The sequence below is a fragment of the Pagrus major genome, chromosome 1 (assembly GCF_040436345.1).
Source record: "Pagrus major chromosome 1, Pma_NU_1.0".
NCBI classification, from domain to species: Eukaryota; Metazoa; Chordata; class Actinopteri; order Spariformes; family Sparidae; genus Pagrus; species Pagrus major.
Genome location: NC_133215.1, coordinates 11,480,423 through 11,494,629, shown reverse-complemented (window position 1 = coordinate 11,494,629; position 14,207 = coordinate 11,480,423). Strand labels below are relative to the sequence as shown.

The 14,207-nt window shown below is 39.4% G+C and overlaps 1 protein-coding gene across 2 annotated transcripts; it reads right to left on the bottom strand.

Moving 5' to 3' along the window:
- Positions 1-2,538: 2,538 nt before the first annotated feature.
- tmem154 (transmembrane protein 154) lies at positions 2,539-12,834 on the bottom strand. 2 transcript variants are annotated; one of them, XM_073468172.1, is made up of 9 exons: positions 12,676-12,834; positions 11,710-11,835; positions 10,099-10,164; positions 9,890-9,967; positions 9,593-9,718; positions 8,585-8,639; positions 6,405-6,481; positions 5,841-5,883; positions 2,543-3,559 (listed from the first exon to the last, which is right to left on the bottom strand). In XM_073468172.1, exons 1-8 carry the CDS (start codon positions 12,770-12,772, stop codon positions 5,852-5,854), a joined length of 657 nt encoding a protein of 218 aa, XP_073324273.1. In that variant the 5' UTR covers positions 12,773-12,834; the 3' UTR covers positions 2,543-3,559; positions 5,841-5,851. The 2 variants fall into 2 exon arrangements, with proteins under 2 accessions (XP_073324281.1, XP_073324273.1); XM_073468180.1 differs by lacking the exon at positions 5,841-5,883 and having other exon boundaries at positions 2,539-3,559; positions 12,676-12,801.
- Between the last annotated feature and the right edge of the window lie 1,373 nt (positions 12,835-14,207).

The window sequence follows — 14,207 nt, the reverse complement described above, 5'->3', positions numbered from 1 at the left end:
ACACTTACAAATGTTGAAACACTGTCTCGAGGTGCGGTCACTGGTCAGGCTGCCTTCTCGTCTAACTCCACCCTCCAGCTCCTGAATTGAAAGTCTGCTCATAAACATGTAATGTTAACATGATATGGCATGTTTTCACAGGCTGAGTAGTGTTAAACATGAGTTGTAAACTCACTTTGACATCTAAAATCAATGAAGAGCCCCTTTAAGCATTATCATTAAGATTATAAAATGAATTTTGCACCTCACCTGGAGCCTGAGACAGGTACAGTGTGGTCAAACATAATGACAGTTCAGTCTGTAGAGCCTTCAAAGTGTTTTTTTGAGGGAGGGTTAAGAAGTGAACAGGCTGCTGCTATAATTAAGGTGAGAAAAGATCAAATCATATAAGACTCTCAGTTTATCTCAAATTTGAAATAGAATACAACATGATAGAACAAGCCTTTAGGCATGAGGCTCCGAACAAAAGACAGGCTTGAAAAACCTGTGTAAACAGTAACTCAATATTTCCTTACAGTCGTCAGGTGTTGATCATAAAACTGTCACTGTTTAGTCATCAGACTGAGCAGCCAGACAGCCAGACGTTGTGCGGTGACAGACAGAAGCTGCTGTCTGGAAATCTAATGAAAGAAAAGGAGAGAGAAAAGGAGGAGAAAATGGACTGAGAGTCTCATTCTCATTTGTATTCATTGGTTTGTATGGATCGTCCGTCCTTGCTCCCTCGGACCTTTTTCTGCTTTGAATTCCAGCAGACATACAGAGCTCAAAGAGGAAGTCATCAGTGGATTTACAGCAGGAGACACAGAGTCTGAAGCAGAGGGTGACCTGTGACAGACACGCAAATCAGACGCTTCATAACAGCATTCATTTATGCTAAATATCTAGTTAATTTAAGATGAGTTCATGATTATTTTACTGTTACAAAAAATGTAGTGCTTTATAAACCATTTACTGAGCTGTTGTTTATTTTAAAGCCGCAATTGGTGTTTATAAACCTTTACAACTGTGTAATTAATGGTTTACAAAGCATTTCATTGTTTGTTAAGAGTGAAATAACTAGTTTAATTAACTATAAATGTACCATTTATTAATGATGGTTATTACAACCTGTTGTCAGTGTAACTTTACATGGTTTGTTTTGACGTGCTGGGAAATAACACAGAAACAGACTGATGGACGGATGAAGACACAACAATTCTTAGTTTCAGGTGATCAAACACTTTATTCCATCCATCCCCCTAAATCATATACATTGGATTTTTTATTACTTTTAAGAATTGAACGTTTCATACACATGAGACATCATACTCAACAAGATTATGAGTGTACAGTCAGACCAGCGGCTCTGTGAGGCTGTCATGCTCATAATGACTATCTCAAGATGTTGATGTTAAGCAGGTGAAATGTTTACCATGTTGTGTACCAACACCAATTTGGTGTGTTTGGTCACAATCACAGTAAGACTCCTCGCTGCAGATGTGGCCACTTCAAAAAACGCCTGGGAAATGTCTGTTTGGGGTAAAACACCTGTGCCCTGTGCACAACCGGCCATCATGTGTAAGGCCCTGATAACACACAGACTCATTGCTACAGGCGCAGCTGCTTCGAAAATGTTTTGGAAAGGGCAAAACAGCACTGGCGTGTTGCAATAAATAGTTGAAATCATTTCAACTTCTTAAACTGCTATAAAAAAAAGCTTTACAAGGATCAAGAGAGTAGGGCACACCAGACGCACCGTACCAAAGGAAACCAATGGTTCTGGCGATATGTCTTGGTGTGACCAGCCTCTAATTAATGGAAAAAGCAGGGCTATTACGCACCTTGTGGTTGCCGGCAAAACGATTGTTTTCCGATGGTACAAGCGGTTTTTAGAAGCTTTAATATTTCCAAGCCCCGCTTCACAGGCACACCGCACTGTGTTGCCCAAAACATGCTTTTCCAGGGCATTCGTGTGAATATAGCAACAACTCTCTGTGTGATCGGGGCCTTAAAACTTCTAAAAACGGCTAGAAAAACGTGACAGTGGCACATGAAGGAGTTCACAGCAGGCACACTATACTATATGAAAACAATGATTTTGCTGGTGAGGTGTTTTTCTAGTGACGTGTTTCCTGTGTGAAAGCATGCTAAAATGCTCATTAGCATTCAGCAAGTAGCTAAAGCTTAGTTTTTCAGGTATTTGGTGTTAAACCAAGGTCAAATTTAGACCTGATGAAGGACTTACATGGAAAGTAAAAGGATCACCAAAGTTATGAATTCATCCTTAGGGAGACATGACTATATGCCAAACTTCTAGGCAATCCATCGAATAACAAGTCAAGACTTTTCACTCAAAAACATAAATGTCAGCCTCATTGTAACACCAAAGGAAAAATCTGGGGATCGTCAAAGTTGTTGGGATTCATCCTCTGGGAACCATGAATGTCTGTATGTAGTGTTGAGGCAATCCACCCATCCAATCCAATCGATTCATCAGTCTGAATCACCATCCTCAGAGCAACATCGCTAAAAATGTCATAACACATCATCGTTTTTATTCATTCAACTTTTATTCAAAGCTTCATCAGCAAAACACCAAAACTACAGCTTTGTATGAAATATTTACAAAAAGGCTTTCTTTGAAAATAACATCTTTTGGTATACTATATTCTCATATTTACAGTGCAAGATACTGCAAAATACTGACTGACACGTTCCAAGTTGCGCTCACATTTAGATCAGTGTGACTGCTCAGATTCAACACTTATGAGCCAAAACTGGAGACAAAACATCTGAAGAGCATCTGCAGACACAAACTATTCAGTCAGAGAGTCATTATCTACGGTGAGATGAAAATCTTATCAGTAGCAGCTTTTAGAAAGCTGTTTCGGACACAGGCGATAATTCATCAAAAGACTCGGAAATAGAATCCAACTGATTTCACACTCAGAGATTTCAGTGTCTGAATAAAAATACTTTAAACCTCATCCAGCTCTGCAGAGGCATGAAAAGGAGTGGCCTGCTCTGTCATGCATGCCTTCAATCTTCAACAGGATATTTCCCCATTAAAACCTGCAGCTGGAGGGAGTCACATAGTGTAATACAACAAAGAGGCTTTCAGCTGAAGTGAGGCCATCAGCAGAGACTATGAACACTGATATCTGTGAGGCCTAATGCGCTTCAAAACTACCACACGCTCTTTAACAGTACGACTCTGCAGAGAGGGGATTGTTTGGAAGCCGCAGTGAGATGTTTTTTAAGGTTTTAACTTAATACTTTTCACTCTGGCTGTTTTAATGATGTGAATTTAGCAGTTTAACAGTTCAACAATACGATCAAAACAGGCGAAGCTTGAGAGAAACACTGATCATTTTCATAATAAAAAGAGCCGCAAGGCGCAGAGAAAACAAGGATTTGACTGTAAAGGTATTGAGAAATATGTTCATGAGTGTCCTTTAAGTGTTGTGATGTTGTCTCCTGTGGTCACATATGTTGCTGCATTATTGTAGAAAGGTCAGAAGTTGGCAACAGTGCATTGCTGACTGTGTCCTTGCATACCGGGAGAGCGTCCTTTGTTAACCTGCAGGAGTGAAAGAGAGGCGACAGTGTCAGAGTCAGAGACGGAGACAGAGAGGTCATTCCTCCATAATCTCTGAACTCTGGGGATATCAACAATCCACACTTGAAATGATGAAAGCACTTGCAAACGGCATTGTAGTACAAAATGTAAACCATACTTTGGTTTTTCATTTTTACGTTAGATTTCAGTAAACGTTTCTTTCTTTTAACAAAATGAACCAAAACACTGACAAAGAGGGCGATCCTGGGCCGATAATAATCACAATAAATATGAAACCAAATTTAAATCTCTAAACTAAAAAGATATCAGGTTTGAATTTGAATCAAACGCTAAAACTAAACTTGTTTACTAAATATTTAGTCATTTTTTTTAATGTAATCTGGGCTGATTATAGTTACTTATGGTTTTACTCCGATTACATGTAATCCGTTACCACCCGATTCTACACATCATCAAGTCTGTTGGTTGGCCACACCACATCAAGAAAGAACCACAAGGGCCTGAACAAGCTCCAACAACAAAACGAGCCACGACACAGCCTATACTTTCACTTGTTATCACTGTACACTGAGCAGAGATACACTCTGCACACCAATGTCCCAAACACAAATCAATAAGTGTTATGTCAGAGTGTTGGTCAGCTCATCTGTGACATAAACTCTGCTGTGGTCTCGTGTGGTTTAAAACATCTTCTTGCAGAACTTTGAATGTCTTGAAAACTGTTATTAAATAAAAAATAAACACAAAGATTTTTCCTGCTTTTCTGTGAATACTGAGCTACTTTTTTGTGTTAAGTGTTTAAAGCTGCACTTTTTATACGAGCAAAGGGTTAAATGATTATTTGTCAGGTATAAAGGTTCACTCATGGCAGCAAACCCACAGAGAACAGTTACTTAACAAAGGTTCCTCTCGGCTGTACGTGGAGTTTTGGCATCTTTCAGCTCATTGTTTTGGTTTTGTGGCCCACAACTTTTCTATTTCAGTTCACTCTCACTGCTCTCGTCAACCTCGTTTCCAGCTGCAGCAGACAGCTGTTCTCAGCACCAAAAAAAAGCTCAGATAAATCCACCGCTCAGCGCCTTGCCCAGCTCTAAATGTAGATAGATAATGAGATAGTGTTAACGTGTTGTCGTTCAGCACCATTTTCTCAATTCTCTTAATTTTGGTTTGAGCAAACTTTTCTAACCACCTTCACCAAACCATTTTTCTTTTTAGAGTGAATCTACTCACTTCTTCCAGTGCAAAGTTAAATGGTTGCTTAACTTGCTTTTGTTCAACATTGTGTATGCATTCCTTTCTTTAATTTGATCCACTGTTGTGTTGAAGTTACTGTGGAGTTTCACAGGTCTGACAAACAGGCCACAGCTGCTGCTGCAGTAGATGGCATCACATTGTGCAACCGCAGCAGCAGCAGCAGCAGCAGCAGCAGTAACATTACATTTAAGCCTGTTTTGGGATCTCTTGTGTAACCCGGTGTGTACAGAGTGCCTCTGTGCTGAATGAAAGTACCCTCTAACCCTTGCACAGCTTTGGAAATAAAATCCTGAGAAAAAGCAGTGTGTAGATGACGTTGGTCAACAGTTGGTTGATTGGACCTTGACCTCGCCTTCCCAGCCAGTCTTCCAGTAAGGAGACTATCCCAGGGTTAAGTTGCGCCACACTTCCATGCATGCCTGTTGTAATCACTAACAGATGTTAGGAGTGTTTGTGCTTTCAAGCCGGTCTATGTGTAATGACGAGAGGGTCACAGTTCATCAGTCACAGATATACTGAAACCAGCTGGTGCATCAAAACAAACAGAGGCTGGCAGAGAAAAGGAATCTGTTTGGAAAGGCTTAAAGTCGACTGTTGATCTGTGTTGGGTAGCTGAGTTGTGTATATTAAGTTCATTGTAATGCCACTGTGGGCAAACAGATAATGACATTATTATTTTGAGTGTATTCACAGTGAGGTAGTTCATTAGGTTGTATTGACACCTGCAGGAGCGATGCTTAATGATGAATAGTTTATGGTTGACTGCTCGCTGTGACATACAGACTGTTGCCAAATGAACTCTCAGTGTTTACAGAAACGAGATTAAAGGATAAGTTCATGCAAAAATGGAAATGCAGTCACATTAAAACAGCATTATAGAGCGGAAAGGAAAGAAATCACACACTTCCAGGTATATTATTACTAAAAGGTTATGAGAACAGCTGTCTGATCATGGCAAAAAAAAAAAAAAAGCTCTATATGTATTCATAAACCAATAGTATATTTGACAAGTGTAAAGTCTGCTCACCATAAATAGATTCATGCAAGTTTAGAGTCCTCTGCAGTCTCATCTAGGATAAACAAACCAACGAACAAACATGTGAAATTACTAACATATTCACTGCGCTCTCACCATTCTGATTTTTATGGTCATAGGAATGTTGCAAACTCATTTTCAAGTCTGAACACATGTACAGTTTTTGCAAAAAAAATGTGATGAACTGAGATCAGATCATCGGGCTCGGTCTCAACAATTAAAGCAACAGTGGCCTCTGCTGGACAACCTCCCCCATTTTATCTCACTGTTAAAAACGTTTCCTTTTTTCTACTTTTTGATGCTTTGTCTCTGTGTTTCATCTCAGAACGGACCGTCAGTCACAAAGGACGTCACTTAGCAGTCTCAGTAGAACAAATGGTAAACTGGGTAACATCCTGTCAACTATAATTAGGCCTACGACTCTCACTGTTTCACTTCCTAACACACCACATCATAAAAAGAGAATAGATAAAAAGAATATATGTATTTCTAAAAAGATAATGGGCGACAATATGAGTAAAAAAATAACCGTGAATGATTACAGTAGACACCTACCGTCCTTTTTCATCCACTGGTCCAACTCCTCCATCTCTAGCTCCAGTACAGAGGGCACGTCCTCTTCAAACATGGGCCTGGAGGACACAAAGTGTTTCAGAAGCAGTTTAACTGACATGTTACAGCCGCCATTTTGTCTGATCTGTGAGCAAAAACAAATAATTAAAGACATCTATCAGCCCATCTGCTTCGCAAATGCCTTTGAGCTGTATTTGTAGGGAATCGTTTTATTAATGCTGTTATTTTTCATTAGGTCCTGTTTCTTTTTCACAAATACATGTTTACACAGGACTTAATTTGTTTGACCTCCCAGACCTTTAGTGAGACTTGCAGCTGTTTGATTGGATCCTTTGTCACAACAAAATTCTGTAAATGAATTTAGTTTAGTATTTAATGTTCTCTAGTCTGTCATTATTCTCCATTTAAGTTACTTTTAAATCACTGTTTGCCTTTTTTGGATTCATTTTAAATCAGATTTTCTTCAAAATGAAAAAAGGTTATGTTGGAATTATCAAGACCTTGATGCTTTGGCCATACTGTGTTTCATTATAGTCGTGCCAATAAAGCTATTTGAATCTGAATTTGAGAGAGAGCGGTCAGTCGCTGGCATGTGGTTTAATGATTTTTGCTGTCTGAGTATTTTGGCGTACGATAACTGTAAGCCCCACAAGTAAGTCGGTGTTTGTACAGTGAAATGGTGAAATGAGTGTAGTTAGTTTAGGAGGTGGTTGTAAATGAAACTCTCAGCCCTACTTCCATTTCCCCCTCACTGTAGCAATCCACAAACAGAGGGGAAACGAGAGGGAGGTTGCTGCAAATGACACAGCTGTTTCTACATGCATTTCCCTGCTGAATAGTCTGATTGATAAACACGGCCGACATAAGTAATGCTCTGTTTGTGATGATGGCTTTGTTTTTGTTTGGTTTTGACAGCCTGCACCAAGGCGTTGTCCAATGCGCTGTGACTTTTTCTCCCCTTTGACTCCAGAGAACAGCATCCTCTCTGTGCTCCAGGACCTCCTGGTTTACAGATTAAGTAATGTTTTCTACTAACGCCTGTCTACTCAAACTGTGTTTAGCTCTCTGCATCTTCTTCATAGCCCAGATATATACGTATTTTTTGCCTAATTCTATGTCCTTTTTATGTTGCTCAAGGACAGGCTGTAGAAGACCAACTTTTGTATTATTATATTTATACTGTTATGCTATTTCTATTGTGATATGTGCACGTTTTGATTGAAATATGAAGTTTTGCCTATATATGATGTTTTAAAAAATGGTTTAATGTTTTTTTTTTTTTTTTTTGTGGGCCCACAGTGCCATGTGGTCAGCCTACATATTTGTACTGTCTGACTCAGGAGTGTTTCATTCAGTAATGTGACTTTACTGGTCCAGGTGTGTGTGGTGGTATTCTGAGTGATGTCTGTCTGTAATGTGACCTGATTGGTCCGCATGGGTCTACCAAGATGCTCTCCTCTATTGTCTTGTGAGATAACCTGATGAAGGTCTTTGTAATGAAATGTTCTTATTCAAATTCATTCTTGATTGCAGGTGAGTTTTTGTCCGGATTTTGTCGGCCCTTGGTCGTCCCCTGCACACATGTTGATCCACAGGTGTGCAAATGTTTTACTGTGTGCAGCTCTCTGCATAGCAAAGAAAGAATACCGCTGGAGAAAGATATTTACCCACAAGATATGACTTTAACATAACTCTCGTTCTTGTATGCATACGAAATCCAAACCTCCTGTTGCACAAAGGTCGTGTTTTTCAAACAGGAAATTACTCACTGAGCATGAACTCTTACTAAGCGTTAGACATTAATGCAACAAAATGTAACTTCCTGAAAAAGGACAGTAGGTTTTTGCACCTATTCTGTTTTTTTTTAATCTGTGCTCTCAACATCTTTAAAAATGAGGACTTGCACTAAGTGATTTTTCGAGATTCAAATAAGGGTTGAATGAATTAATGAATGGTTGTTGAGTCTCATCTCAACCTGAGCCGCCAACTCAAAGCGTCATCTGAAACTGACGCTCAACAATCAGATATCTTTCTCCAGGAAATGACCTTTTGCTGCTTTATGATGCCGTAAATGTTTTTCAAGGGGAAACATTTTACACCATCACCAACAGTTCTTCAAATTAGGAGCTGCAGGAAAACATATTTAAATTCTCAATACTTACATCGGCACCTTCTCCGTACTGGACCCATCCAGATATGGATCCTCTTTGTTTAGCTCTGTGAGATAAGATCAAGCGACACAGATAATGTTAGTATTTTTTATCAAGTTTTCAGACTTTAATTTGAAAATTTTGTGACAGTTTAGTCGAATTTGAGGTTTCAAAGCACAAACTCACTCCCATCTTGAATATAACTGTTTTTAACTGTGATCTGTTGTTTGTTTGTTTGTTTGTTTGTTTTCTCGTTAATAGTTGTAATTGGTTTTTAATCTGTTTTAAAATTGCAAGATGTAAGAATTTGCCACCTGTTGAATTCATACTCAAAACAAATAGGGGGCAGCATATAACCAGAGCGACCTGCTAACTGCTGCCAACTGTGCTACCTAGCTGCCGTTTGCTAGTTAGCTCAGTTAGCCCTGCAGCTATCGGTCTGGATGGGAGCTCGGATGACAAGGGAACTGTTAGTGTTTACACTGCAAGCTCCGGGGCTTTAGACCAGGACGGGCTGTGGCTAGCTGGTTAGCATGCTAACTTCAGTATCTAACTTCAGTAAAGTTGATTTTTCAGTCTTATTCCCAACTCATCCAAAAACTGACACTTTGGGATGCCTGCTGATCTGACCTGCGATCCCAAAGCGTCAGTATTTGACAAGTTGGGAATAAAACTAAAATCAACTGGTCTTACAAATAGGACCTTTATTTTTGGTGGAAAATATTCCAACTGCTGTCTTTCAATGAAAAAGGGAAAAGAGATGACTGGTTGTTCTGTGTGAGACAAGTGGAGATAACGATTGCCAGGTGCTCTCGGAAAACAGGAAAAAAGTGCCTGGACTTCCTCTGGTTTTGAAGCTGTCGTTCAAAGCTTTCAACCGTAAAAACAAAATGACATTCACCAAACCCTCTGCTTTGGCCACCGTGGATGAGCGTGAAATATTAATAATAATAATGAGTTTTGCTTTCTGTTATATGTGATTTGGGTGAACTAAATATTACACTCTTGTGATGGACATACCTTGACTTCTCGCTTTGTTGTTCCACCTGCGGTTGATGAAAATACCGCACACTATCATTCCGATGATCACCACCACCAGCACCACGGGGATGAGGATGATGATGGGACTCAAACCCTCATCTGTGGCTGCTCGTGTGGAGATTAGTTTCACATCAGTCTTAAGATTTGTCACTTGTATAATAAATTTTTGTATAAATGTATAAATGCATTTCTGTTCTTATTCTCTTGTCATTTGGTTAATACAAGAAGTAAATGACTTCAAATCAGTATGATTGGGTAGCGATTGGTCTGACATACCAGCTGAGGAATCCCCATCTCCTGAGCCTGAGCCTGAGCCTGAGCCTGAGTCAAATTCTGGTGTTGTGGAGACTTGCTCTGGAAAAAACAATAGACGAAATATTAGAGGTTTTTTTGCTGAAATCTGTCATTAAGTACTGATTAATATCCTGTTTTCTTCTTTCAACTACATCCTGCTAAGACGTGACATGTAGGTGTTGTGTACCAACCTGAGGGGTCTTCATCTAAGGCCGGGGCTGGTGATGAGCTGGTCTGATCATCTGTTGGAGGCGGCTCTACAAACAGAGCGCACAGAGAGCACAACATCATGACGCTGACGTCTAAAGTGAGTAATACTCATGAGTTTTAAAGTGCTGATTCATCGTACAGGGCCAAAAGTATGTATAAGGTACTGGCATGAAAGTAATAGACGCAGACAACACTTTTTAACAAGATTGCGAGGGAAATAGTACAAAACTTCCAGAGGTCCAAAGGTCCAGAGGTAGAAGAAGTACTCAGATCCTTCACTAAAGTAAAAATACCAACATGTATTATCAACAAAATATGCTATTTCTGGAGAAAGATTAAACCTGTGACGGATACGACACCTGATTTAGAGAACTGCAAACAACTTAAACCTAACATGGGACAAGGAGCCCCAGCTATACACGTTTTTGTCACAAGCTGAAAACGGTTAGGAACCACTGACTGGGACCACCTTAAGAATCCATTGTGTTTTATAAGCTCATAAGTTTTTTGTTGTTGTTTTTTTCATGTAAAAGCTTAACCTGAAAAGTAACTAGTAACTGTAAAACAATTATAGTTATGTAAAAAGTACAATATTTCCTGTTAATAGAGTGGAAGTATGAAGTACAGTAAAGCACAACTACCTAAAACTGTACTTGAAGTTACGTTCTCTCAAAAATGAAATGTCAGTCATCATCTACTCGCTCTCATGCCGATTGGAAAGGCCGGTGTAGTCCACAACATATTTCTGGAGCTTCACAGCAAAACGGTGTTGCAGCATTCTTCTAAACAACTGAAGTTCCTGGACTGTTTTTGGGGAATAGATGAAGATGTTTCGTAAAGTAACCAGATCCCAAATTGATTTAAAAAGATGTTACTTTCACCCTGAACGTGCAGTCGAGCTTATGCACCCACTTTAGACGGGGTTGCGTGCTAACGCCTTTAGCTTTGCAGCTACAGTGAAGAGTTTGGCTTTAAAAAGGGTGTAAATATCATCTTTTCAAGTCACTCAGGAGTCTCACGGCTCTATGGAGCTACTTTAAGTTTCTTGGAGGTTGTTTTTTATGTTATAAATAAATAAATAAATAAATATATAAAACAAGTTCCCATTTACTTCAGCTGCATTGGAGAATGCTGCAACGCTGTTTTGCTGTGAAGCTCCAGAAATGTTTCGTGGACTATGAAACTTCACCTGACTTTCTATAAACATGCGTCTGATCAGATAATAACTGAATTTTCCATTTTTGGGAGCACTGATCCTCTAAGTAACTGTACTCAGTTACCTTCTCCACTGCTTCACTGATATTGGATTTTTAGGTTTTGTTCCTGCATTGCAGATGTTTTTATTATTCTACGATGCCTGATAACATTGTTATCATCATCATCATCATCATCATGCGCATCTGTGTCAATGTTGATTAATCTACTTTGTCCCTTTCAAAATAAAAGATAAATTAGACCAAATTAATGAGACTTTTTACTTTAAAATAAATAAAATGATTTTAACTGGAGCTAATGGGTCTATCCCAAACCATGAACACCCGTCCACCTACTTTTGGCCACATAGTGAAGTGAGTTTATCGTTCATGGCTCACCTGTGGCCGGTGTCTCTCCAGGATCTCCTGATTCTTCTGGGGCAGCTGTCTCCTCTGGTCCTCCTTCTCCTTGTACTGCATCTTCTGACTCTGGATCACCTTCACCATCTTCATCTTGACATAGCACTGCAGTTCAAAAGCTCTCATTACTTTACATCATGTCACTGTCATAATATGTTGAAAAGGGGAAAAGGTATACTTGTGCTGCCTTCACAGTCGAAGTGAAACCCACAACGTGAATGAGGACAGTTATTTCTGCAGGGATCTTGTGAGCCTAGTTTCTAAAACAAGCGTGCAGCAGAGCAGAACAACTGTCAGAGTCAGATTATACAGGAAATCAAGACTTCCGTGAACATGATTTCAAGCCGTTGTTGCAAAAATACAGACTGTTGCAAAATTCACCTATTGGACAGCGAGGAGGAGGTGGAGATGATTCGACACATGTTGAGCAATTTGTTCCCGACAGAGCTTTGTCACGATGAGGAAAATGTTTCTTTTGTTTGAGAAACAATTTTACACAAAAGAGAAATGTCAGATTATAGAATATTAATAGATTATGGGGGTTACTGTCCGTTTTCACATGTTTTTTTGTCTGATTTTAGCTTTGAAAATCTTTAATTTTTGATTTGAGGAATTTAGTTTCTAAACATGGCATAGTTTTGACAAAAAGTGGATTTAAGTAAGACAAGACCAAACTGGAACACTGATTTTAGTACTTTAGGTCCTCAAGTCATGTCATTTGATTTATCAGCTCTGTCTGGGGTGTTTATAAATTCATTTTAAAGAGAAAAAAGTTCTTACATTTTCTCAGTGTCTTGAATAAACACCCTTTACTTCCAATCGAGAAGTTACACTCACATTCACAAAGTCAAAAAAGTAGACTAAAGGACGCAAGAGAAAGCAGGGAGGAGGCAGGAAAGTGAAAAGTGCGACTGTGTCTTAAACAAACTAATCTTCCAGTCTTACCTGTCCCAGTCAGAGCGTTCAGCAGCAGCAGCAGAAGAAGAAGAAGAGGGGTCTTCACTCGGGGGCCTCTCATGCTACCAGGCCAAGAAGCAGACATAGTGCCATTGTGTGCCTGCTTCCTTCTGTACTGTCACAGCATCACACTTCCTGATCTGACTTAACATGTTAAATGGAAGGAAAAGAAGAAAAAAACACACACACACCCTCAGACTCACTCAGATAACTCACTCGGATGTGATGCAATCAACTGTGTGTGCTTGTTGCCACAAGTCTGACGGCTCCTCAGCTGCAGTACAATCACATTCCTGCCGGGTAGGTATGCAGCTCTACAGTGAGTGAGAAGGGGGAAGCTGAACAAACTTTCAGGGAAGCAAAAAAACCCCCACAAAAATAAAAACAATTTGTATGAGCTCAGTGAGTGCCAGCTGGTCGGGTATCTCTGGAGAAAATTGTTAGCTCTGTGAGCTAGCTGCTGTTTAAAATAACGCCGAGGCTGAGCATTTGTTTGTCGGTCGGCTTCTTGATACGAGCTCGGGCAGGATCTGGAGTCGCTCGTCTGTGGTGAAACAATCATGAATGTGAGGGTCATGCTGTTATGATTATCTCTGGCTGAAGGCTGGTGGCCTACTTTAACAAGACTCGACAATCTCGTCTTCAGTAGCAGAGACATGGTGGTTTTAACTTCGGGGTTTGTGATTTCTATCAACTGTGAATATTATCAGTTCATCACAAATGGCCTTAAAACACATGTCGTGCCACTTCCTCTTCACACTGGTAGTCATTTCTCAGAAGCCTGGAGGGGGTTAGGCAATATTTATGGATTCTTACATGAGACAATATCAGGCTTAAGGGTGAAGCAACCTGTGAGAACAAAATCCGTTTCTGTTAAAATAGTTACATAGATATAACTTCAATATCACTAACATACAACAGGGGTATTCATCTTGCTTTACCCAGGGGCCACTTTCACAGAATGACACGCCAGTTGGTAAAGATGAAAGATAAAATGGATAAACATTAAAAAATCTTTTTTTGAAAATGCTTTATCTTCAAAATCTTCCTAATTTATTAACTGAATTTATTCAAAAGCTTGATACTTGGCCTCTACGACAGATAAATCAATTATTTTACTGAATTTAGTAGCTGCAACTGCATTTTAGTTTTTCAAAGCGGATCGACGTACCAACATGAGCATCTGGAGCTGCTAATATGGCCAAAAATAAGTCCATTATTAAATTCTCAGCAGATCAAGTCTGTCCTTATAAATGCTCATAAGGTGTTATAACAAGGCTGTTAACCATTGAGTATGCAGTTTTAAATAAGACGTTATTTCAGGGATTTAGTTCCAGCAGCTCTAGTCTAAAAATTAATGGTCCAACCAGTCAGGGGGATTTATCACAACCTGGCAACCTTAAAAAGTTACTTCTTGTTATTGGTTCATAACTGACCTACAAATGATTTATTAACAATTGATAAAGCCATTGCATGTCTTGTTAGAAAGTGACATCAAAATGATTTATATTTCGGACCTT

Excerpts from the sequence above, each read along its gene's own strand:
- tmem154 (XM_073468172.1), bottom strand. The coding sequence starts at position 12,772 with ATGTCTGCTTCTTGGCCTGGTAGCATGAGAGGCCCCCGAGTGAAGACC. Across the intron at positions 10,165-11,709 it reads TGGAGAGACACCGGCCACAG|AGCCGCCTCCAACAGATGAT; the intron begins GTGAGCCATGAA and ends CTCTGTTTGTAG. Across the intron at positions 6,482-8,584 it reads AGTACGGAGAAGGTGCCGAT|GCCCATGTTTGAAGAGGACG; the intron begins GTAAGTATTGAG and ends TGTGTCCTCCAG.